Source organism: Notolepis coatsorum, assembly GCF_963971535.1.
Source record: "Notolepis coatsorum genome assembly, chromosome: 10".
Taxonomy (NCBI): domain Eukaryota; kingdom Metazoa; phylum Chordata; class Actinopteri; order Aulopiformes; family Paralepididae; genus Notolepis; species Notolepis coatsorum.
The window spans coordinates 98,016,167-98,043,542 of record NC_140174.1 but is presented as its reverse complement, the minus strand read 5'-3'; the positions used below and the strand labels follow the sequence as shown (position 1 = coordinate 98,043,542).

The 27,376-nt window shown below is 46.5% G+C and overlaps 1 protein-coding gene across 1 annotated transcript in view; it reads left to right on the top strand.

The window, feature by feature from the left end:
• The window catches only part of LOC311235862 (triacylglycerol hydrolase DDHD2-like), a 99,218-nt gene that overhangs the window by 2,071 nt on the left and 69,771 nt on the right, over positions 1-27,376 (top strand). The window contains 1 exon segment of the mRNA XM_084323371.1: positions 10,254-10,458. Coding sequence (XP_084179497.1) covers positions 10,254-10,458 — 205 coding nt within the window.

The following is a 27,376-nucleotide window of genomic DNA, read 5'->3' as shown; positions in this document are numbered from 1 at the left end:
ATATCAATGTGAAGTAATGTAATATCCATATTACTAAGACAGTAATACACATAAGTACTGTTTGAAATCCACAATAAATGGGAGAAAGTGAGAGTGAGGAGAGTGACAGACATGTTGAGGTTATGTGCAGAGATCCTAGGCCTATATAATACAAGGAAATGTTTATCGTTGGACAATTGGAGACGGTGTAATAGGGTTCAGGTAAATGTATTCTGACAATATACAGCTGAAAGGGTTTAAAACTACAATAAAAGTACATGTAGATTCTAAACTTAGGACTAGACCTTAAAAACATGATATTGCAATTGATTATTAAAAAAAGTATAGCAAAATGATACTTACTCCATATTCTTCAGCCCTATTGTCGTTTTTGTGTTTATTTGTGTTGCTGTCCCTCCAGGAAACTACTGTTACATTCTGCTGTAACCCTGAGTTACAATGGGGAATGGCAAGGGTGAGGGGTGAGGGGGCTGTTGCTGCAATGTCACATACCATCCTTGTTTTACACCATAACTAAATTCTAGCCAGGGGAGATGAGGAAAAACAAAATATCCTATTGCCTTGGTTACGGATATCTTATGTGTCTGTGTTTCCATATAATGAATATCCGGTATATATAGCCACATTAATTATTACTAATTATTTTCACAAGGCTTAAGTGAATCATCATCATCATCATCATCAAACCTTTATTTATAAACTGAAAGACCATTGAGATTGCCCTCATTTACAATGATGTTGAGTCGAGTATTGATCTTTAAAGTGTGTTGAAGGACAGTTCCATGAGTCAGGGGCGTTAATGGAAAACGTACTGTAGACTTTCCAAGCTCAGAACAGGCACATAATAGTAACACACATTGATATGATACATAGCTGTCAACATTGGGATTTAAAAAAACAGGATATTTCGCCCCGCCCCCTCCCAATGTAGTCTCCTCCTCCTCCCTCCTCCTATATATATTGTCTGCACTGTGCAGCCGTGGAATCGCGAGGCCATAGATTTAGAATAGATAGAAAGGGCACATTGTGGTGTATCATAATTAATTTGTTGAATACAATAGGATTTTTATAATGTTGACACAAATGAAAGAATATTTACACAAATTTCTCTCTTACCTCTTATTTAATTCATTCATTAATTTAATTGTAGGCACTGTTTATATTGTACATAGTCCTGTGTGTTGTATATTGTGTCCTATGTTACTTTTGTGTTTATTGTCTCTTTCTATATACACAGTGGGAAGGGGGCACGTAATTGAATTTTTCTGTATGTCTTGCACAAATGGAAAATGACAAAGTTGACTTTGACTTTTAACATGTGTCTATAGTGTCAGACACTAATTGTAATGTTAAAAACGGATACTGCTGTAATATAAAGTGAAATTCTACCATGCCTCAATGTATCAACTTTAAACATACACTAAATGTTAATGTTAGAAATGTTAATTTCCATTATTTCCAAGAACAGCAATGTCCATTCTATCAACTCCAAATCTGTGCTATGAGCTCAATTCTCCCGGTGCATGCAGAAGTAGAATTGCTGTCTTGTTTTGGATGAATGAGTAGAAATGAAAAACGGAAATCTTCTTTTATTAAAGTAGTTTTGACATGTGATATAGATAAAGATATTGTTTCATTGTGTATTGATTAACTTTACATTTGCTCTTCATTCATATTACAAAAGTTATACTGGCACGTCTAATACAGCAATGTATTATGGGTAGGGATGCTCGATATTGGCTTTTTTACCGATACCGATATTCCGATATTGTCCAACTCTTAATTTCGATACCGATACCGATATCAACCGATACCGATATATGCAGGGTTTCCCCCCAAAAAAATGGAATAATTTCAGGTAACTAATAATTTCACTGGATGCATTCAAAAGGCTTTCTAAATGTAAGCATTATCTGTGCAAAATATGATAATTAAAAAAGTAAAAATTAACATTACATATCTCTTGTTGTTGAATTAAACCAAAATGCATACTGTTGACAATAAATAAAATAAGAATTGGTTCTTACTTGCTTGCCTGGGTAAATAAAGGTTAAAAAAAAAAAAAAAAAAAAAAATTTTTTTTTACCGATACCGATATTTTCCGATATCACATTTTACTGCCGATATCGGCCGATAATATCGGACATCCCTAATTATGGGTAAATGCAACGTTAAAGCAGTGCCAATGTAAGACTGATTTTACATTAAACGAATGACAATAATATAGTATATATATAATATAGTATGTGAATTGTACCTAAATTGCACCTCGTCCCATTTCTGCCTTGCACTATATAGTATTGTATATTAGTACACTGCACAGTATTGTATATTGTATGGTAACTCAGTTACGTCTATTCTGCATCGAACATTGTACATATGTCTAAACTGAACACTGTGACCTCATTTTTTTTACTTCTAATTTTACTATGTTATTTTATTTCATACTTATCTTGTCTTGCACAGTCTCTGGAGCGTAACAGTAAGAAGCATTTTGTATAAAAGTATTCTGTACTTCTGTATGACAACTATTAAAGAAACTAAAGTAGGGTATTATTTGGACTAAAGAATGGTGTTGTCTCACCCTACTCGCATGTTGAGGGAGAGCACCATACATTATACACTGAGAAACCACGGCCGAGAGTGAGCTCTCTGGGAACAACCCCACTTTGCCGGTATTCTCAAAGACACTCTGATGTCATGAGACCGCCGCCATCTTCCTATCAGTGAAAACAAACGGAGTGCTACCATCAAATTTGTGCGTTGAGCTCCGTTTTTATTACATGTTTTATCACATTCTTGTTCATTTCATAACATTTTCATACGATTTGTTTTGAAAATATTGAGGCCAACGCGTAACACAGCAGCTCTTTGGCATTGTGACTGACTGAAGAAAATTCCGCTTGATTGTCTTTAATTTGCCGCTTTAACGATCCGTTTCTCCACTAAATGAAGCGTACACAATGTACCAGGCGGGCCAGTTTCCCCCCACGCTGCAGTTGCCTAGCAACAAGTAAGGAAGTTGACTTCGAGAATCGCTTCTCTGCCTTTTGTAGGTAGTTGTAGTAAAGCATTACATCACGCGCAGGAGTGGTTTGTGAACAATAAACCATGCCTAGGGGTGGTCGTTAGGCCCGTTTCAGACAGGTGTGTGTGTGTGTGTGTGTGTGTGTGTGTGTGTGTGTGTGTGTGTGTGTGTGTGTGTGTGTGTGTGTGTGTGTGTGTGTGTGTGTGTGTGTGTGTGTGTGTGTGTGTGTGTGTGTGTGTGTGTGTGTGTGTGTGTGTGTGTGTGTGTGTGTGTGTGTGTGTGTGTGTGTGTGTGTGTGTGTGTGTGTGTGTGTGTGTGTGTGTGTGTGTGTTTTGATTGATTGAAAACTTTATTAACAGATTGCAGAATGGGTACAATACAGTACAGCTCAATACACACAATTGTTAAGGGGATGCAGACCAGAGAAAGACTTTCGTCTTGTTTACATCAGGGTCCCCCATTTTCAATTCATCAGGACATATATGACATACATGACATACAGATAGTCAGTACTGCTACATCTATACATTTATGACATACCCATACCCATGTACGCGAGTGAGTGAGCTCTGCAGTCAGGGGCAAGGAAGAAATTCTTTAAAAAGAAATTGCAAATAATCAATCAATCCGCGATTTTTCTTTTGTTCTACAATGACTCATGACCCATCAATTACATCATCCAACATTGTTTAAAGGACTAAGACATTCGCCGTGACAGAATCGGTTTATATTTAGTCGTTATGACGCTATCAACATATCCATTTGTTAAAGATTATTGTCCGCCATCTTGTTTTCTCCGAAGAATCCGCACGGCGGAGTGATGTGATTCGGTTGTGGGCGGGTCCTGGGACCAGGAGCGTGGATTGTGACCTATACATACGTGTAAATGGACTGTTTCAGCCAATCAGAATCGAGAAATTTGCATGCCGTTGTATAAAATGTAATGCATTTCATGCTAAACCCCTCCTTTATCCGGCAGCTGTTCTTCTTCTTCTTCGGGTCGCAACCATCTTCCGGTCTGACTTCCTGTGCTAACGTTCTAATCTACACTGCTGCCACCTGTCGTCACGGAGGGGAATTGCAGCCATTTTGTAAAAATTTAAGAAATATTTTTAAAACGGGATAAATACGGGAACGGGATGACGGCGGGAAGGAAGGTTGAAATACGTGACAATCCCGGGGAAAACGGGATGGTTGACAGCTATGATATACTGTACATTATATCAAAGAGAAGCAGGGCGGTCAGGTGGCGTAGCGGAGATTGCGTTCGTCACCAACGCTGGAGACGCTGGGTTTGCGTGTTCGAATCCAGCTCCCGGCGTTGTCACCAGCTTGGCTGGCCGTTCACACTAATACAATTGGCAGTATTAGGGGGTGGGGAAAGCTGGCGGGTGGGTCCTGGGCGTTGTGGACAGCGACCCCTACAGTTCGGTCGGGGTGCCTGCTCAGCGAGGGTAGGATCTGGAGAGAGGTAGTGCGGCCTCCCACACGTTACACTCTCCCAGTGAGAATCTGCGCGGCCAGGCTGGCTGCCGGCTGGCTGCACATGCGTCGGAGGAAAGCATGTGACAGTCTCCGGCCTCTCGGACCAACAGTAGGGGAAAGTGCGCAACAAACAGGAAGGGGGTTGGGAATTGGCATAACGACTAACAGTGGGATGGGAGAAAAAAAAAAAAAGAAAAAAAAAAATTACCGAGCCCCCTCCACCTCCAGGCCCGACAACCGCAAGCCACAACCCCGGAGGACACACAGCCCGGCCCCCCCGCGAGCCAAAGCACCACGCCTCTTTAGTGCCTCGACCCGCAGAGACCCCCAACCGCGGCCCCCCCCAGTCCGAGCCCACGATCACCAGACCCAGATCAGAAGGGGGTCAGAAAATATACATAGGATCAATATTGAATGAAAAATAATAAACAAAACAAAAATACAAAAAACACCATAACCATCAACCTACATGAATGTTCACTCGTTCTACCCCCCACCCCCTCTCGCCCCAGGACCCCAACGTGAGACATCAATATACTAGTACCTTATTCAGTACTCAATTTCCAGAGTCATAGTAGAGCACCACAATATTTACACAACCCCACGCTAAGGACCTGTTGGGCGAGAGCAGACATACAATAGAGCGAGCAAAAAGAAATAAAAAAAAAAACCCGTGTCTCCCCCCCACCCCCCCTCAAATATCTTGTCCGATGTCGATCAAACATCACCTGGCACTGTGACCGGGTCACAGCAACCAGGACCACATTATGTAACTACCATTCTAACCAGAATAGTTTATTGTAACAAATTAGGAATAGGGGGACTCCCCCGTCTCTCAACAGAGAGTATATATCTATGTCTATATAGAATTCAGTGCATAGAACATTATGCATACGATAAAGGCACATGAAACATAGTTCGTCCGAACTGAACTTGATTAAAGTGACGTACTCTTAACACATGTCGAAATAACACCATTGTGGAAACAAACCCCAATCATTACAGTGCTGTCCACGTTGAGGCTGCGCATCGTCGGCGACAGACTTGTATTCTGTTATGACAAGAAGGAGAGTTAAATGCACAACATTGTCCGCAGCGGTAGGATAGCCTCGACCTGCCACCCGCATACAGTTCGTTGCAAAGGGGAACAACCCCCTCGAATGGACGGATCATAAGCATATTCAGTCTGTTTGAGTGAATATTGTGATCTTCATCCCGCCCGGTTAGAGCCGAATAAAGATAATAAACAAACGTAACAATCCTCGCGCCGTTTACTGGATAGTTCAAGTATTGGATGATAAAAAGGGCAAGAGATAAATAATAATGAAAAAACTGATGAGTCTAGGGCGTCTGAATTACATTCAATTAGTCCGTAATCATGTTCGTGATTGAAACAGTACCGTATAGAGAAGTCAGGTATTACCGTCTTGAGGATTGAGGAAGCAGCGGTCGAACTTGTTTACCATAAAGCTGGGCCGGCTAGCTAGCCGGTGTGCTAAAAGCACACGTGCAGTGAGGTCGGTAGCTTGGTTAGCTTGTATGCTAGCCGCCCACATGTGGAATCAGCTCCGCCCCTATAGGGCCGCTAGCCTGGATAGCTAGCATGTTAGCAGGCCACGCGTGAAGCCCGCCTCAGGTACCCGCTCCAGCCCCTCATTGCCCGTCACTCGGCGCATGCTCCACCGCGGCCTGTCCGCTCCCCCCCGTCGGAGCGACCGTGCTGCTTCTTCGAATGTAGTCTTCCGCCTCGGATGGTGACTTGAACAGCCGGTTGCACGATACCTCTCCCCGTCCCGTCTTCACCTTTAGCGTTGCTGGGAATAGCAGAAACACCTCCACAGCTCGCTCTCGTGCCAGATCCATAGCGCCTGCGAATGCTCTTCGCCGTTTAGCTGTGTAATTGCTAAAGTCAGCGGCGAATCTCAATGTACAGCCATTCACAACCGGAGGTTTCTGTCTGGCCTCTCTCAGTATATGCTGTCTCGTCTGGAATCTCAGGCAGCAGAAAATGAATGTGCAAGAGTTTGCACGTCCGCCCTTCAACTGGGTAGCGGGTCTAAAGATCCTATGCACTCTTTCGATCTCAGGGCGAGCTAGCTTTGGGAACCATTTTGGGACCATTTCCTCAAGGTACCTTATCGGGTTGTCATCCTCCATGTCATCAGGCAGTCCATATATTCTCACATTGCATCTCCTACCACGGTCCTCCAGGTCTGCCGCCTTCATCTCACAATCACGTAGCCTGTCCTCCAAGTTTAATATTCCCGCGACGTTGGTCTCAGCCGCCTGCACGACCGCGGACATATCTTCCTCCGCCACGGTTAATCGAGTGTCATCCACCCTGCCCGCTAGCTTAGCCAAGATAGCGTCCGTTTCCTCTCGGAATATCGACCTGATGAGATCCCTATCCACGTCGTTCAGGGTTCCCAACTTGCTCTGCGTATGTTTAGACATAATTCTAACTTCTGGAAAATCAAATGGTATAAAAAATAAAACGTATTCAGGGATAATGTGGCCTGGTTGCCGAGCTCCGAAAAATCTGCCAGCCATGCGCTGTGGAACGGAACCGGAAGTCCCCTTGGCAAGCAGTTTTGAAGAAACATTCCAATTTTGATTAAGAATATCTGAAATCATGATATGTTGTTTTATGGAATTATTGTGGCATAGCCTGCATGCCCTCCCATAACCTCTTAAGCCCTAGCCATATTTTCTGAAAATCAGCTTAAAAATACATACCTAAGTAAATGTAAGATTGCTCCACTTCTACAAGGTCCATTTGCATGTTCTTGGTATCTAGGGACATCTATGGATCTCAGGGAATGTATTCCCAGTGTCAGAAATATTGTGTCTGTTACTAGGCTTGAGTAAATTGTGATGAAACAGGAGAATATAAATTATAATTAGCATCTTTGACAGTGAATAACACCATGCTAACATTGAGTTTGGAGGAATTTCGCTCACTGAGCTCATTCACCACATTCTTGAGATCAAGTGTACAAAAAAGCTAAGCAAATGAATAAAGGGGAGAGTGTTTTTTGTAGATACAGTACCGCATTTTGTCATCCGGACACATGCTATTTGAATTATAATTCATTTGAATATATAATATAGAATATCAGGCCTATAAATGACCTTATTATGCCCATGTCATACATCTATGGGTAGGGCCAAATCTCCTTCTTCCAATGGCAGTGTTAAATAGTCATTTCCTCACGTGACTACTCACCTTTTCCCGATGCAATGCACAGAGAATTCACGTTATTCAGAGAAACTCTTATTTAAAAAAAAAAAGATTAATCATTCGTAAACAAACGTAGTGCTGAAAATATACACTTTGACAGCTGTTTTGATAGGGTTAGGGTCTTTACTGTTGGCTACATTTGAAAAAGAAACACAACATTAATTAATATAGTCTATTGATGGATTTATGATGAGAACAGCAGGGTCCCCCAATTGGGCTAGACTAGAGCTTAACAGGTTAATAGAAAACCAAACGGTTGCTGCCTAGGCAAGCAGATTACATTACGAAATCTGATTGATGATTTGGCAAACCTGCTTTTGATTTGGCAGCTGTGAGTAAGCTGGTTGCCTAATGCTTATGTGACAGTCAGTGGCGGTCTCCTCTCTCCCTATGTTGCAGAACACAGAGACGCACCAAGTGCTCTAATCAACACACGGAAGACAGAAAGTTCCTTTTATTTACAGAAATAGGCCAGAATGAACCGGAACATGCCCGGAGAGTGTTTTTTCCGGTCTCTGGGTGCATAGACATACAATACAGTAATAGCCACGTTTTTAGGATATCGATGTTAATTGGTTTGTTTACAAGTTGTGGCTGAGTCATTTGTGCAAGGAGGAGGAGAGGAGAGATGGTTCGGTGAGGAGGAGAGAATAAAGCAGGGCTTTGTGTGCCTGGCTGGCTGGGGGCTGGTCTGATTCTGCCCTGCTGGCCTTCCCGGTGTCCTCTGCTTTGTCCAGTGGTCTCATGTTCCACGATAGGAGCTGAGTAGAAGGGTATTAGACTGCGCTCAGACCGCTATAATTACGTATTTCTGAAACACTATAGTTTCACGGAGGATTGCACTGTCCTGAGACGAGGAAAGGGCAACACTGTAAGCTTTTGCTTTTTTACATTGGAATTGAAGCACATGTCATTGCTTTGTAGAAATTGTTGAGCTCTGTCTGTGACAGCTTTGATGTCCTGTACGCGTCTAGTTTTTTACCAACAAACTTTAATTTTTCCGTGATCTGATTGGCCACTGACGTTTCTGGTCATGTGACATCTGTGCCAATCGTGCGACGCCTGTTTCTGCCTAGTTCTATCACTGGTTAAGCTTAGGCGGCTCTTTCGAAGTTGGTTAAGTTTAGAGTTTGGAATCAGGGCTGGTGTTCTATCGCCCTGCTCTAAGACAAACTCTAACCTTAACCAACTTCGAAAGAGTGCCTAAGCTTAACCAGTGATAGAAACAGGCGTCACACGATTGGCGCAGATGTCACATGACCAGAAACGTCAGTGGCCAATCAGATCGCGGACAAATGCAAGTTTGTTGGTAAAAGACTACACGCGTCCTGTACAGGGACGACTCCTTTGACAGGTATCGATACGAGTGGTCCTGGATTTTGTATATACAGTAGCCGTCATTCACTGGTTGTCTGATGATGTTAGAAAGAATCGTTGTGTCTACGATTAAGAGAATCTTAAGATCAATTAAGATCTGATTTCACAAATAGGAATGCACTCGAGCCGATACAAATACGAAAATAGAGTTTCAGTATTAGGTGAATTTCTTGTTACGAAAGAGATGAAAGCAAAGCAACTTAATTTAGCCATGTGTAACATGTTAAAGATGAAAGCAAAGCAGCTTCATTTAGCCATGTTTAACATGTTAGAGATGAAAGCAAAGCAGCTTCATTTAGCCAAGTGTACATGTTAGAGATGAAAGCAAAGCAGTTTCATTTTCTGCATGATTGTCTGATGTGTGGAAAATGGAGAATGTAGAAAATAGAGTATAATGGTATCTGTCATTTTTGTCCAATGACCCCAAACTAATGGTGTACTGTACAGTATGCTCAGTTAAAGTAATGGACCAGATTGGTACTCAATATATTGGACAATACTTTAAAGGAACACGTCAACATTTTGGGAAATACACTTATTCCCCAGAGTCGGACAAGAAGATTGGTTTCATCCCTGTGTGTCCAGTAGCCCCAGAGAGAGGTCTGGGTGCAGGCTAGCCTAGCTTAGCACAAGGACTGGAAGCAGTAGGGAGCAGCTAGCCTAGCTTAGCACAAGGACTGGAAGCAGTAGGGAGCAGCTAGCCTAGCTTAGCACAAGGACTGGACGCAGTAGAGAGTAGCTACCCTAGCTCAGTCAAAATTGCAGAAATATAATTTCCAACAACTCCAAAACTGATGCACAGAGATGAAATTGATATCTATCTTCTCGTGGGGAAGATGGCAAATAAGTGTATTTCCAAATTCCCTTAAGTCTAGGACTCAGAATTGGTATTGGCAGTAAAAAAATAATGCATCTCTAATAGAAGCCTTGCACAGAAGGTATTACTGTTCCATTGTGACTTGTTTACAAGATTCAGTAATAAGATACCATTGTTTTGCACATAGAAACCATTGTTTTGCACATAGCAACTGTTGTCTCTTCCAACATGGCGGACACATGGGCATTCTAAACATTCTGTGAAAGGCCTCTATACTAAAAGTGTTCAACATCTTCCTCTCCAAGATATCTCCGCAGGTGTCACCAGCGTTGGAAGAGGCGTCTCCTTCCTCCTCTTCCTCCTTCGAGATGCTTGACATGGAGCCAGTCCCGCCTCCTTACCAGCCCGTGCAGCCTCATTGGTTCTTCTGTCGGCGGGCTGATGACAACACTTCCTGGCTTCCTTTCAGCAGGGAGGACTCTGAGAAACTAGAGAATGCCTATGCCGCTCGTAAGTGTATAGATGGTTTCAACCTGGCAACAATTATAACAAACACAAACCAGCTTTTTAGAACTGACTACAGCTGGCATTACAGATAAGGAATAAGTTACATATTGGCTGATTGGAGAAATATGTTCTGCTATATTTATTTAAATATTTATGCTGATTTATTTTGCACAAAATCTCACACATCCAAAAACTAAACAGCTTTGCACACATTCATTTAGTTTGACAGTTATTGAGAGTAAATGAGTTTGAATATGGCCACCAGTGATGTCATCGGGAACATTGACTTCTTGTTTTGTTTAGGCTTCGGTAGGCATCCACAAGTACATTACTTGCCCAGCGCCCACACCAGTGTATGGTTTTTTGTTATTTACATTTTTAAAGGAGCTCAGTGGACTAGTCCAGACCAGCAAAAAGTGTGTTTGTGCAGTATATGATCAATGCACTACATGAATCCATCCATCGATGAACAGATGGAAAGTGATGGAAGGTATTAGTCCATTTATTTTCTTATTTTCTGTCCAACAAATGGATACTAATCATTGAAAATGAATTAAAAACAGATGTAGACGGACAGACACAGCGGAGCAATCTGGCCACAGCTTGTGTCCATATAGCGTTTTTACTGGCGGAAAAGCGCTTGCAGTGAGAAAGAAAAAAAGCGCTCCGTGGGAGTTTTGAATCTATGGCCACCTAACCACCGTTGTATGACAGACTAGCATTGTTGTTTTTGCTTAACGTTATCTATTTTTATTTTTATTTTTTATTGCATTTTCCATTATTCATACAATCTTTTTACATGTTTTCCACATCATATGATACAAAAACAAAACTATACGGATTATTCATACCGTCTTTTTATGTTTTCCACATCACATCATTGTGATTTAAAACTAAAAGGATAGGAAAACCAACCTGAAAAAAATATTATATATCATATTATGAAATAATAATAAATAACAATAAAAAAAAAATGCAAAACCAATTTTAGTTTTTTATATATATATATATATGTTACACCCGCTAAGTTCCTTGACCTAGCTTTAAGAAAGACACAGAGTGTAGGTTAATTTAACAATAGTATTTATTATATAAAAGTGATGGACAAAAATACTATAAGCCCACTTCAACCTCATGTCAGGAACCCCAATCAGCGTTGACCGGGCAGGGTTTGATTCACGGCAACCTGGTGATACTTCACACACAATGAAGGAGAACGATATCAAATGTCAATAAATAGCACTTCACACAATGAAGGAGAACGATATCAAATGTCAATAAATAGCACTTCACACAATGAAGGAAAACTATCACACATCAATAAATACCACTTCACGAACTGAAGAAAAAGAGATATCAAACTTCTCACAATGAAGTAAACGGATATCATACCACTCGGTGATTCAACTTTATCAAACATTGGCAAGCGTGTGCATAACCACGGCATCCATATAATATGGCACACTAGGCCTGCCCGTATTCATGTCTGAGAGAGGTACCTGGCTGGTACATGGGTTGGTGTTATGGTGGGGGGGGGAAACGGACACACAAATAAACAAACAAACGTAGATAAAGAAAACTAATCCGCCCCAAGGGCAAGACCCAATTATTTTTGCCCGTCTACCGGCCCACTGGCCCGGGCGGATTTGACATAATTATAACTACCAAACAATCAATTAAAACGTGTTTCACGACAAGAGCAGCTGGACCACTGGTTCTCTGCCGGGAAACAAACACAACAGTATTAAAACACTTTATTATTAAAACAATAACACACATAATTATTAGACAACATTACATGCTAAAACAAAGTGCTACATTAAAATACCTGGTCCGTCGGTGGTCCTATTATCCTACCGACTACCTTCAATCCCGCTGGGAACCAGGCAAGTGATCTGGAACAAACACTCCATGTCACACATGTGAGAACTGGGGTCTGGAGCACAGCCCATTGCTGAACACACGAGAGGAGATAGGAGCGGTTTCAAGGGTGTTTAATTGTCAAATGACCAACACAGGAATTGGGGGGAATAGAACGGGGTTATGTTCTGTCTTGTGGCTGCCGTGGCGGCAGCGAGTGAGCAAGCGTGCGGTCCTTGTGCTTGTCTTGGAAGCTGCTGGGCTGCAGCGGGAGAACAAGTGTTCCTCTTCGGGGACAGGAGACGTCCAGGCAGGGACGGCGGTCCTTTGGGGCACAGGAGAGAACAGGTTAGAGTAGGCAAATACAAGGTTGGAAACCAGCAGAGCTTCAGGCAGAGACGTCATACCTGGGCAGTGGTAATTAATACCACGACAGCTTCTGGTCAGCGTCGAGGGGTAGAAGTAGTCCCCCCATCAGGGAAGGATTGAGTGCAGCTGTGGAGAGTGGGGTGCCTGACCGTAGAGCTGCCGCGATTACCGCATTACCGCGGTATCGCTGTTACATCACGGCCACCGCAGAGTAGGCTGAATACCGCATCACCGCTGTTTTTTATAATAATAATAATAATAATAATAAAGTACCCTCCTCTCGTTGGGCTTGCGGCTCTGCAGATATACCCTACTCCCCCTACTCATCCCGCTGGGAACCAGGCAAGTGATCTGGAACAAACACTCCATGTCACACATATTGCACAGCACATATTAAAACCCGCTATTCCTAAACCATAAATACTACCACTGCCTACCGTAGTGTGTAATGCTCGTTCCTGCATCCCGGAGTGAGGTGTGCACCTACCTCACTGCACCGGCCGCAACAAACAATTCAACTCACGTTCCTCCCGCAGGTAGCCCCCTATAACGGAACCTGGCTCATTGAGGCCCCTCCTTTCTCATTACTGCCACCCGCCACATACACCCCCTCCAAATGTATCGGCGTCCCGATGATATACCAATACAATCTATCTACTACTTGGGGAAAACCTTAAACTCAGTCCTGAGAACCCTGTACGTTACTATACTGCAGATTTAGGGAGTCTAAACGGATTATCGTGTTTGCCTGCAGTACTCCTATTAGACTTCCTGAGCAGGGGAGGAAACTAACTTTTTGGCTTACCAGCCAACTGGCGAGTATCTGATTTTTTTTACCAGCCAAACAGATTTTTTACCAGACAAAAAAAATTGCTAATTGTGATAATTACTTCTTTGTATGTCTTCGTCTAAATAGATTTTCAATCATAGTAAAATAATCACACCGTGTCTCTACTCTTTAAAATATGTATTAGCATAAAACATTAATCTCTACTCTTCACAATATTAGCATAAAACATATTAACATGAAAGAGGTATCTATTCTGGACTGGGTTGGGCTGAACTGGGCAGTGAAAGATGCTGGGTTGGACTGGGTTGGGCAGTGAAAGAAAAAAACCAAAGTATGTTGTGAAGTGTATAGATAGATGTGAAATATATAGATGTAGCAGTAGTCTATCTGTATGTCATATGTTATGATGAATTGAAAATGCCGTACTGTATTGTACCCATTCTGCAATCTGTTAATAAAGTTTTCAATCAATCAATCAAGTTAACTTTGAACCTCGGTTGTCAAGCCTCGTCAATGTTGTGTATGCATCTGGGTAGGCACACTGTGCCTTTAAGACAGCACGGTGGTCTTACGACAGTACCGTCGAGTGTTGTGGTAACGTCAGTTGGGTTGGTGTGCTGTTGTACACAGTGCACTGGTTGATCTTAGCTAGCCCCTTTCGTGACTGCGATGTGCAAGCCAGGGGCTTTTGAGCATGAAATAAAAATTCTAACCTTACGTCGTAGTCCGGTGCTTTTTTGGAAACATTATAGTCATAACAGATACACCTAGCTGGCTGCTTTGAGCACACGGGGCTAACGTTAGCTAGCAAGCAGCTATCGCTAAAACTAGAAGCTAACCACTGTATACATTTCCAGTAGACTAACATTACACCTCTGTGATTTAAATGTGTCCTTAGTAACTTATACTCGAGGGTTGTACTAGGGTTGGATGCAGTTCCCCGTTGGTCAGTCTGTCTGTTTTCCATCTTCTGCTGTGTTTAACGTTATCCGTTTGAGAGTGCTCCTGATGGCTAGCCTAGTACCGCAGGACTTTTATCATTATGTCCGCGGGTTGGCCAGTACTGCGCAAACGTTTATTAAACATTATATGTCCGCGGGTGGTCTTGTGCAGTGCTCTCGTGGCACTGTCAACTAAAGCGAGCACTCAGAAGACGCGCACCGTTTGCCAGTGCAGTGATTGCAGAATGTTTTTTTTTTTTTGTATACTCGCCAGACTGGCGAGTGGTCTTCATGAATCACTCGCCAAACGTAAAAAATACTCGCATTTGGCGAGTAAAGTGGCCTAATTTCCTCCCCTGTTCCTGAGGCCCTCCACCACCACTGGGAAATCTGTCCAAGTCGCCATCCCCTCCTTCCAACACATCATCCTCTGGACAAAGCTCGGATTCTGACATTGACCCCTCACTATACGATTCCAACGGCAGTCCTCCTGTCAATGTAACATCTGTGTCCTCCACCCCATTGTCTCCTATATCCCCCTGCTCCTCCTGCTCTTGCTCCAAACCGTGGCCTGTATCAGGCCTCAACCCACCTATGGGCATACCTCTCATCTCAGTCCGGTGGACTTGCCGCATCGGACCATCAAGAACTGCAGGGGTGATGGAGTAGACCACACCACGTTCTGCGGGGCACTGTACCACCCGGTAAGGGGTCGGTTCCCAGACATCCTGAATCTTGTTCCGACCCTTCACCCCATGGTTACGGACATATACAAGGTCTCCCTCCCCTATAAATGGATCTCTCACTTGCTCTTCCTGTTTCTTATCTCTGTACTCCCTCCTTGTAGCCAGGCGTTGTCGTACGTGGCTATACGCTCCCTCCAGTGACTCCTGGTGCTCCTTTACCCAGTCCTCTAGACCCTGCTCAGCCTCCTCTAACAACAAATCCACAGGGAGTCGGGGCTCCCGGCCAAACATTAAAAAGTAGGGAGTCATGCCAGTGGACTGATGCACGGTGGTGTTATAGGCATAGGTTAACTGAGGAAGGTGCCGCGGCCAATATCTCTTCTGGTCTGGGGGCAGGGTGCGCAACAAATCATGTAATGTGCGATTATATCTCTCACACTGACCATTTCCCTGAGGATGGTAAGGGGTAGTACGAGACTTGCGAATCTTGTAGACCTTGCATAACTGCCTGACCAACCCACTCTCAAAGTTTCTCCCCTGATCTGAATGGATACGTTCAGGAGGCCCAAATAAATTAAACCACTGTTTAATCAGAACATCAGCTACGGTACTGGCCCGCTGATCTTTAGTGGGAATGGCCTGGGTGTATTTGGAAAACACATCTGTTAAGACCAGCACATTTTCTCTTCCATTTGAAGCTAGTTCCAACATGGTGAAATCTATAGCCAGGATTTCATGTGGCCTAGACGCCTGTAGACTGCCCATAACTGGTTTAATTTTTGGCTGTACAGCTTTAGCCAACACACATCTCCCACACTGCAGACACCATTTCTCGACATCCCTGTACATATTTGGCCAGTAACACCGCGAACACGCAAGTTGCAACGTCCGCTCCACCCCCTGATGCCCATGATTATCATGCAGCTGAGTGAGCACATCTTTATGCAAACACTGGTAGTACAAGCTGATAGATCTCCTTACCACCATCAGGAGATTTACACTGTCGATACAGCACTGTCCCTTCCTCTCTCAGGCGCCCCCATTGGCGTGCAAGCTCATTGGTACCCTGGCCAAACCTCTCCCTCTCCTTTGCATCGGGTGGCCTGGCTTTTCTCCAACAGGCCAACAGTGGTCCAATAACTGGATCTTGCAACACGGCTAGGCTCTCTTTGGAACAACCTGGAAGCACAGAAATGTCAGACTGGATGCCAAAGAGCCCTTCCTACCAAACATCTTCCTCCTCCGAGGCCTCAGTCATACTGGGCTCCCTGTACCGGCGAGACAAGGCATCCGCATTCCCATTCCTAGTCCCAGGATGATATTTTAAGGTAAGGTTAAATGGAGCCAGCTCGCCTGCCCATCGTTGCTCTACTGCACCAAGTTTTGCTGTGTCTAGGTGGGTGAGTGGGTTGTTATCTGTATATACAGTGCAGGAACCCCCTAACAGATACCCTCTGAATTTCTCCGACACTGCCCACTTAAGAGCAAGAAACTCTAGTTTCATAGAGCTATAGTTCTGCATGTTCTTTTCTGTAGGTTTAAGTGCCCTACTAGCATAAGCGACAGGCCTGAGCTTCCCTCCATGTTCCTGGCAAACTACTGCCCCCAACCCTGCATGACTAGCATCAATCTGTAATACAAATGGCCTATGAAAATCTGCATAGGCCAACACTGGTGCAGAGATCAGCGCCGTTTTTATCTGGCCAAAATTCGCTTCACACTCTGGTGTCCAGACCGGGGCCAGTGGCTTCCTGGGGGTCTTACCCTTTTTTATGCCTGGGGACAATTGTGCTGCTGCATGATTTAAAGGAGCAGCCATCTTTGCAAACCCAGCTATAAAGCGCCGATAGTAACTAGCAAACCCCAGGAAAGATTTGAGCTCGGCCAGATTAGTGGGGGTCCGCCACTCCTTCACAATTGCTACCTTGTCCGGGTCTGTTGCAACTCCCTCAGCCGAAACTACATGGCCCAGATATTTCACTTGCCTCTGAAATAAATGGCATTTAGAACCCTTTACCTTGAACCCCTGCTTCTGTAGCAGAGAGAAAACTTCCTCCAGCCTCTATGTGCTGCTGAACAGAGGAAGAGAACACAATCACGTCATCAAGGTACAGTAAAACAGACTGATAACGGCAATCTCCGAACATGCGCTCCATAAGGCGTTGAAAAGTGCTAGGAGCATTGCACAATCCAAATGGCATCCTATTAAATTCGAATAGACCGAATGGAGTACAGAATGCTGTCTTTGCCCTATCCTTTTCCACAACCTCCACTTGGTTGTAGCCACTGGCTAAGTCCAGAGTTGAAAACCATTTAGCTCCCACCAGTCCATCTAATGACTCCTCAATCTGTGGCAAAGGGAACGCATCTTTCCTAGTCTTAGCATTGAGGCGACGATAGTCTACACACATTCGGTTTCCACCGTCTTTCTTTTGTACCATGACAATGGGTGATGCATAAGGGCTACTACTCTCTCTGATGATCTGGCTGTCCAGCAGTTGTTTTATGTGGGCCTTCACCATGTCATATTGAGAAGGGATGATGCGACGGTACGGCTGCCGTACAGGAGCATCATCTAGCAGGGGGATCTCATGCTGAATCAGATTGCTACAGCCCAAATCAGCTTAACTTTTTGCAAACAGACTGTTATATTTATTAATCAAAGCTGCCGCTTGTTGTTGCTCAGATGCATCTAATCCCTTAAAAAAAGGCAAAACCCAGTCAGCCCCCCCTCTAGCTTCAGTTCCTGGAAGGGACACAGATGCTGTGCACTCATTGTTAATCACATCCCTGCGAAACTCAACCTGAGGAGCTGGTTCTGATACTACAGTTACCATGCTCACCATAGCGATGACCCTGTGTGGGGTTAGCCAAACATCAGAGTAGCCCACATTAGTGACTGGTACATATGCTATCCCTGCTTCAGATGTCACTAGGGCAGGTGACACTAACAGCCCTTCTGGAAGTACCCCCTCACCTGGCCGTAATGGCTCCACCAATAATTCCATGTGCTGCTGTGAATGGATCTTAGGACATGTTACAGGGACCATTATTAATGTACCGGTAGCTACACAAAATGGCCGCTTACCTCTCACTCTGACTCTGAAGGGCTCAGGGGGGAGTTGGCTATGGTCTCCTCCACTTGGCAGTGTAAGGGCTCGTCTCCATTCCAGGGCCTCTGTTACTCTAGGATCCTCAAAAAGACTGGAGCCAGACTGTACAAACAACTCCTGATAAAACCCTTTGATCACATTCATACCCAGTACTCCCGGGGTTAACCTTTTTTTATGCTGCATTTGAGGGTCATCTGCATCTCTTACTACCAGGACACCCCTGCCTGTGATACATTTCCCCAAAATCGTGATGTCCAACTCCAAATAACCCAGGTATGGCAGCTCTAGACCATTTCCTGCCCGAAGATCTAACCATGCACACTCACGTAACTGAGCATCGGTGAGGTGACCAAAATGTTTAAAAAAAAACTCAGTTATCGTTGTGACCATGGACCCAGTATCCAATAATGATGGAACCACAATTTCCCCCATCTTAACCTCTACTACTGGACATTCACTCACAAGTGTCGACATAACCGATGGATTTCGTTCTGAATTAAGCTTAGTCTCAGGGTTTATATGACTTTGCTCGGTAGTAGTAGGCTCTCGTCCCTCTGCTTGGCCTGGTCCCTTTTTGGGCTGGGATGTTTTTGGGAGAGCTGCAGTACAGTAACGTGCTATATGGCCCCTCTGATCACACCGAAAACATATATGCTTTCCATCAGGAGCTCTTCTAAATCTAGATGGAGGTTGAGCCCCACCTTCCTGTTTGAAGGGCTGCAATGCTTTCATTAGCACATCCAATTGTCTCTGTTGAGCCTCAATGAGGGCTTTCAGTTCAGAATAACTTGATTTATTTTCAATTGGCTCGCAGGACACTTGTGCCTGGACTTCATTAGAAAATGGAGGGGAGTGATTATCCTTTTTAAATGACAGTTTTTCACACTGCACTGTCCACTCAACAGCCTCCCTCCGTACATCCCTAATCGTCCAATGAGGGTTCACACAAATTTTGTCTCGTAATCTTATACTCAAACCATGGTCCTTGACCCCCTCACAAAATTGGTCACGCAGGTCTCTTTGGGACTTAGGCTTAGCCTGTACGTCTGTTTGAACAATCTGATCCATTTGGGACATAAGGGCATGGGAATAGTCCAACAATGACTCCCCCTCATGTTGTTTGCGGTTAAAAAACCTGCGCTGAAGAGAGATTAGAGAGTGTGAACATCCATACACTTCTCTCAATATCTGAATTATTCCACCAACAGTCTCTCTCTTGTTTGGGAAGATATTTACGTTTTTAACTGGATATGGTTCTCAATCAGTTCAATCCATTCTTCCAGGGTAGGAGAGTCTGCGTTATCCAGATTGCCCGAGAATTTGGGTACCTTTTCACTCTGCTGGATGTAAACCAACTGTGTTCCCCCTTGAGCCTCTGCAGCTAGCTCCACATTGTCCCCAGTGCTGCTCGAAGCTCCTGGTTGAACGTCTGGATGCAGTCTCTGCAACTCCTGCTCCAACTCCTGTATGCGCTGCGCCATCGCCGCTGGCTCCATGGCTGCTGGCTCCATGGCCTATGAGAGCTGCTGAGAAGACAACAATGGCCCTGGATCCTCTCTGCTGCGTGGCCCTGGCCCACCGCTGCTCTTGCCGTTTTACGTGCTCAAAAACAAATAAGGGAAAAAAACATGTAATCCGCTTCCCCCATGAAAAGATGACTGCTTACTTAGCTAGGACTACTGACTATGCCAAATGTTACACCCGCTAAGTTCCTAGCTTTAAGAAAGACAGAGTGTAGGTTAATTTAACAATAGTATTTATTATATAAAAGTGATGGACAAAAATACTATAAGCCCACTTCAACCTCATGTCAGGAACCCCAATCGGCGTTGACCGGGCAGGGTTTGATTCACGGCAACCTGGTGATACTTCACACACAATGAAGGAGAACGATAATCAAATGTCAATAAATAGCACTTCACACAATGAAGGAGAATGATATCAAATGTCAATAAATAGCACTTCACACAATGAAGGAAAACTATATCACACATCAATAAATACCACTTCACGAACTGAAGAAAAAGAGATATCAAACTTCTCACAATGAAGTAAACGGATATCATACCATTCGGTGATTCAACTTTATCAAACATTGGCATGCGTGTGCATAACCACGGCATCCATATAATATGGCACACTAGGCCTGCCCGTATTCATGTCTGAGAGAGGTACCTGGTACATGGGTTGGTGTTATGGTGGGGGGGAAACGGACACACAAATAAACAAACAAACAAACAGATAAAGAAAACTAATCCGCCCCAAGGGCAAGACCCAATTCTTTTTGCCCGTCTACCGGCCCACTGGCCCGGGCGGATTAGACATAATTATAACTACCAACCAATCAATTAAAACGTGTTTCACGACAAGAGCAGCTGGACCACTGGTGCTCTGCCGGGAAACTAACAACAGTATTAAAACACTTTATTATTAAAACAATAACACACATAATTATTAGACAACATTACATGCTAAAACAAAGTGCTACATTAAAATACCTGGTCCGTCGGTGGTCCTATTATCCTACCGACTACCTTCAATCCCGCTGGGAACCAGGCAAGTGATCTGGAACAAACACTCCATGTCACACATGTGAGAACTGGGGTCTGGAGCACAGCCCATTGCTGAACACACGAGAGGAGATAGGAGCGGTTTCAAGGGTGTTTAATTGTCAAATGAGCAACACAGGAATTGGGGGGAATAGAACAGGGTTATGTTCTGTCTTGTGGCTGCCGTGGCGGCAGCGAGCGAGCAAGCGGTCCTTGTGCTTGTCTTGGAAGCTGCTGGGCTGCAGCGGGAGAACAAGTGTTCCTCTTCGGGGACAGGAGACGTCCAGGCAGGGACGGCGGTCCTTTGGGGCACAGGAGAGAACCGGTTAGAGTAGGCAAATACAAGGTTGGAAACCAGCAGAGCTTCAGGCAGAGACGTCATACCTGGGCAGTGGTAATTAATACCACGACAGCTTCTGGTCAGCGTCGAGGGGTAGAAGTAGTCCCCCCATCAGGGAAGGATTGAGTGCAGCTGTGGAGAGTGGGGTGCCTGACCGTAGAGCTGCCGCGATTACCGCATTACCGCGGTATCGCTGTTACATCACGGCCACCGCAGAGTAGGCTGAATACCGCATCACAGCTGTTTTTTATAATAATAATAATAATAATAATAAAGTACCCTCCTCTCGTTGGGCTTGCGGCTCTGCAGATATACCCTACTCCTCTATCGAGGTTCCAAGCGACCCTATTGGGTACCAGAAAAGTCACGTGAAACATTGCAGACCACTGATTGGTCAGAAGAGAGACGCGTCACACGTTGGAGCGTCCTGCAGTTTTTTACGTCCTGAATGTCAGCCATTGATCAGAGCTCATCACAATACGGCTAATAACGTTAGCTTTAGCTCCCCGCCGGAGTGGACTACCATCGCTCCTCAGGAGTACTAAACGAGACATAATGATTTTACTGTCTGCAACAAATGTTATAATAAAAGCCCTTCGTTCTATACACTTGTCTGATGGAAAACTTTATTAACAGACCGCAGAATGGGACAACTCAGCACGCTCTGAGCAAAGAAAGGAACTGAGATATGAATTGAGTATTGCTTGCCTGGCTATGGTCCGGTAAATACGCTGATGTTATTGAACGTATAACTATATAATGTTAATGCCACAAAACGAATGCCTTTATTATAAAGTAGTAACTTTATAGTAATAATAATAAGAAAGGGTCGGGGGGGTAACCACCCCTGCCCGCGACACAGAGTGAACGGCGCACGACCAGAGGGGAAACTTCGAATCCGTGTTTCACTTTCAATAACTAATGCGTGCTTGCCGAATCCCAAACAATATTCATGCTGCAAAGTCATCCTCTAAAGATAGACATTTAGACTAGAGGCAGGCTATATGCTATAAAGAGTAGACTACTACAAAAAAAAAAAATGCATTCAAACTTTTTTTTTTTTTTTGTGTGCGTGCGGTAATAACCGCGGCGGTAGGAAATATTTTGCAAATTTGTGCGGTAAGGAAAACATCAATACCACGGCAGCTCTACCTGACCGCGTGCGAATTAGGGGGATGAAGTACAGCTGGGCGTATGAGGGTAAAGGAAGGGGTGGCTGGAGAAGGAGAGGATGAGGAGGAGTGTGCAGTGGATGGAGAGGGGGATGAAGAGGAACGTGTGGAGGACGTGAGGGGAAAAGGAGGGGGAGTGAAGTAGGCCCGTGCTGTGATTATGACAGGACCCCCCCCTCTACGGGCGCCTCCCGGCGGCCCAGGCTTGTCAGGGTGAGCCCGATGAAAGTCCCGGATGAGATCTGGGTCCAGGATCATCGACCGGGAGATCCAGCTCCGCTCCTCCGGGCCGTAGCCCTCCCAGTCGACCAGGTACTGGAAGCCGCGGCAACGTCGCCGCACGCCCAGCAACTCCCGGACCACGTAGGCCGGGTGGCCGTCTATCACCAGCGGAGGAGGCGGCTCTGGAGCAGGGGGAGACAGGGGACTGGAGACCACTTGTTTGAGCTGGGAGACATGGAAGGAAGGGTGAATGCGCATATGGGGGGGGAGCTGGAGCTTGACAACAGAGGGATTTATGAGGGACAGGATTTTGTAGGGCCCCACGAAACGGGGGGTTCGTTTCCATGAGACGGATTTGAGTGGCAGGTCCCGAGATGAGAGCCATACCATCTGACCTGGTACATAGGCGGGAGCCGGGGTCCGGTGGCGGTCGGCGAAGCGCCGGTTCTTGTCCGCAGTGTGGAGCAGCGCAGCCCTCGTCTCCTCCCAGATCGTCCTGCAGCGACGGAGATGGTCTTGCACCGACGGCACGGCGATCTCCTCTTCCTGGGCAGGGAACAGCGGGGGTTGGTAGCCAAAAGATGACTCGAAGGGGGACTGACCTGTGGCCGCCGAAGACAGGGAATTGTGGGCGTATTCGACCCATGGCAGGAAGGCGCTCCAGCCGGAGGGGTCCCGGGCTGTCACGCAGCGGAGTGCGGATCCCAGGTCCTGGTTGGCCCGCTCCGACTGGCTGTTGGTCTGTGGGTGGAACCCGGAGGAGAGGCTGACCGTGGCCCCCAGAGCCCGACAGAAAGCCCTCCAGACCTGGGATATGAACTGAGGCCCCCTGTCGGAGACGATGTCTGCCGGGATCCCATGGAGTCGGAAGACGTGGAGTACCATCAGGTCAGCAGTCTCTGCAGCAGAGGGGAGTTTGGGAAGAGCAACGAAGTGCACAGCCTTTGAGAAACGGTCAACAATGGTGAGGATGGCAGTGTTACCGTGTAAGAGGGGAAGGCCGGTGACGAAGTCCAGGGCCGACCGGGGACTGGGAGCGGACGAAGGAGCCCGGCGGGCGGTCAATGGGAGGCCTTCGCACAAGCACACACGGTGCCCGCCAGGACGAAAGCGCGGGTGTCCTCTCTCATGGTGACCCACCAGAAGTGCCTCTTCAGCAGGGATAGTGTCCGGTCGATCCCCGGGTGGCATGCGAACCGGGAAGCGTGAACCCACTCGAGCACCTGGGAGCGGACAAGGTCAGGGACAAAAAGCCGGTTAGGTGGACCGTTACCTGGGTCCGGCTGGGCACGCTGTGCCTCCCTGACGATGGACTGGATCTCCCAGGTGGCGGTGGCCACCAGACAGGAAGTGGAGAGGATGGTGTCGGGGTGTGTGGGACCCTCCTCAGGGACAAACTGCCGGGAGAGGGCGTCTGGCTTGGTGTTCTTGGAACCAGGCCGGTAGGTCAGGGTGAAATTAAACCTAGCGAAGAACAGCGCCCACCGAGCCTGGCGAGAGTTCAGGCGCTTGGCCGTTGAGACGTAGGCGAGGTTCTTGTGGTCCGTCCAAACCAGGAAGGGAACCGCCGATCCCTCCAGCCAGTGCCTCCATTCCTCCAGGGCTAGCTTGACCGCCAGGAGCTCCAGGTTCCCGATGTCGTAGTTGACCTCGGCTGGGGTTAGGCGGCGTGAGAAGAAGGCTCAGGGGTGCAGCTTCTGGTCGGTGGCGGAGCGTTGGGAAAGAACCGCCCCCACTCCGGTGCAGGAGGCGTCCACCTCCACCACGAACTGGCGGGACGTGTCCGGCTGGACGAGGATGGGAGCGGTGGTGAAGCGCAGCTCGGCGAAGGCGGAGTCCACTGCGTCGGACCAGACGAAGGGCACCGAAGGTGAGGTGAGTTGGGTGAGGGGCGCCGCGACCAGGCTGTAGTCCCTGATGAAGCGCCGATAAAAGTTGGCAAATCCCAGGAAGCGTTGGAGCTGTTTGACGTTGGTGGGGCGGGGCCAGTCGGACACCGCTCTGATCTTCTCGGGGTCCGCCCGGATCTTGCCGCCCTCAATGATGTAGCCGAGGAAGCCGATGGAGGAGACGTGGAACTCGCACTTCTCTGCCTTGACGAACAGCTTGTTCTCCAGAAGACGCTGGAGGACCCGGCGGACGTGCTCCTCTAAGTAGACGAAAACGGAGCGGTGGAGTACGTCACGGAGAACGTCATTGACGAGGGCCTGGAAGACAGCAGGGGCGTTGGTCAGTCCAAAGGGCATTACCTTGTACTCGAAGTGGCCGAGTGGTGTCTTGAAGGCCGTATTCCACTCGTCTCCCTCCCGCATGCGGACAAGGTGATAGGCGTTCCTTAGGTCCAGTTTTGTGAAGATGGTGGCACCTTGCAGGGGCTCAAAAGCAGAGTCGATTAAAGGCAGGGGGTATTTGTTCTTTACCGTGATGTTGTTGAGACCCCGGTAATCGATACAGGGGCGAAGGGAACGATCCTTCTTGGAAACGAAGAAGAATCCTGCGCCGACGGGAGAGGAGGAGGGGGTGATTATGCCCGAGGCCAAGGATTCGTGGACGTACTTCTCCATTGATTCTCTCTCTGGGTGCGAGAGGTTGAACAGGCGACTAGCGGGGAGTGGCGCTCCGGGGAGTAAATCAATGGCACAGTCATATTGGCGATGAGGAGGCAGGGAGAGAGCCTGTTGTTTGCTGAAAACCGCTTTTAAATCATGGTAGGCCGGCGGAATTGCAGACAGATCAATGTTCTCATTGGGGGGGTGCGAACCGGCGCCCTCTAGTGGCGGCCGAGCCGATTGCAGACAAGCGACGTGACAGTGGGCGCTCCAGCTGGTCACCAGGCCGGTAGGCCAATTGATAACGGGATTGTGTAACTTGAGCCAAGGCATGCCCAGGACAATGGGATTGTGGGGAGAGTTGGTAACGTGAAACCGAATATTCTCGCTGTGATTCCCGGATAGCAGAAGGCGGAGGGGTATGGTGTGGCGAGTAATTCGTGTGAAGTTTTCCGTTTAACCCCCTGGCGTCACGGGGTATCGGCAGGGCGTCAGTGGCGATGTTGTAACGGGAGACTACCCCAGCGTCGATGAGGTTCTCGTCGGCCCCTGAGTCAACCAGGGCGGATAGTGGGAACGATTGGTTATTTAGACACAGCGTAGCGCTGAATAGCATGCTTGGGCCGGAGCTGGGAGCGATATCAAGACTCGAACAGACGCCCAGCGCTACTGTCGAGCCCCGTCGTCTTGGGCGAAGCGAGCACGAGACAACGGAGTGACCTAATTGGCCGCAGTATAGACATGCTCCTGTGGCGAGCCTGTGTCGGCGTTCGCTGGGGGGAAGGCGTGAGCGGTCGAGATCCATGGGCTCGGAGGAACTACTTTCTTCAGCGCGGACGACACGGCAAGGCGGACTGGGTATAGGTGGACGAATGGTGCTAGCTTTCTCTCGACGACGTTCCCAAAGACACATGTCCAGTTCCCTGGCCAAATGGATTAGCTCGCCCAGGGAGGTGGGTCTTTCTTTGGACGCAAGCTCGTCTTTTATAGCGTCGCTCAAGCCTTGGCGGAATGCGCCTCGCAGCGGTGTGCCCCCAGTCGGAGCCGGCGGCGAGGATGTGGAACTCGATAGTTTCAAGTTTCAAGTTTCAAGTTTCTTTAATAGTTGTCATACAGAAGTACAGAATACTTTCATACAAAATGCTTCTTACTGTTACGCTCCAGAGACTGTGCTAGACAAGATAGTATCAAATAACATAGTATAGCATGTAAATTAGAAGTAGAAAATGAGGTCACAGTGTTCAGTATAGACATATGTACAATGTTCGATGCAGAATAGACGTAACTGAGTTACCATATAATATACAATACTATGCAGTGTACTAATGTACAATACTATATAGTGCAAAGCAGAAATGGGATGAGGTACAATTTAGGTACAATTTACAGTAAGGTGTACGAGTTGTAGTGCAATCCTTCATCAATAAATATAAAGTGTGGGGAGTGGGTGCTACAGTGTGTTTGTTTAAAGTGAGTGTGTGCTATAAAGTGTGGGGAGTGGGTGCTACAGTGTTTGTTTAAAGTGAGTGTGTGCGTGTGGATGTGTGTGCTATGTGCGTTTGATGGTTGTTGTTGTGTAGTGTTCATTGTGCGGCACGGTGGTGTAGTGGTTAACACTGTCGCCTCACAGCAAGAAGGTCCAGGGTTCGATTCCCGCTTGGGGACCAGGTTTCCATGATGCCAGTTACCCAGGTGGGGTATCTCCCAGGCCTTTCTGTGTGGAGTTTGCATGTTCTCCCCGTGCTCGCAAGGGTTTCCCCCCCGATAAGATAAACCCAATGGAAAAACATGCACAACAACAAGATCGCTAACGCTGTGGCGTCCTTGACGAAGACGGACAGGAGCACTTGGATTGGTCCCCTGGCGCGGCTCACGTTGACGCCTGTCTGCTCCCGGCTGCCCTTGGGGGGGAAGGACGACGGGATGGGTTAATCGCAGATACGAATTGCATGCATGCATCGCATGTGTGCCAATTGATGACCTCGGAGCAGGTCCTAAATTATTATTATTATTATATTGTTCGTTGAGCAGCCTGATGGCCTGGGGATAGAAGCTTCTTCTGAATACGATAGCGTATTCGCTTACGCTGCAACTTCCCTGGCGGATCGAAAACAAGCCGGAGGCCCCCTCTGAGCCATCTGGAGGGTGGTCAAACACTTTACGCATGTCGTCGACGTACTCGGAGTACGAATTGCTGAGGAAGGAATTGTTAAAGTGGAGAGCGGTGGCCCATCTCAGCGCCGCGCCGGTGAGCAGTGAAACGTGTGAGGTTGCTGTTCGAGCACTGGAATAAAAATGCACAGCATTTCGAGACGCTTCCGTCGTAACGC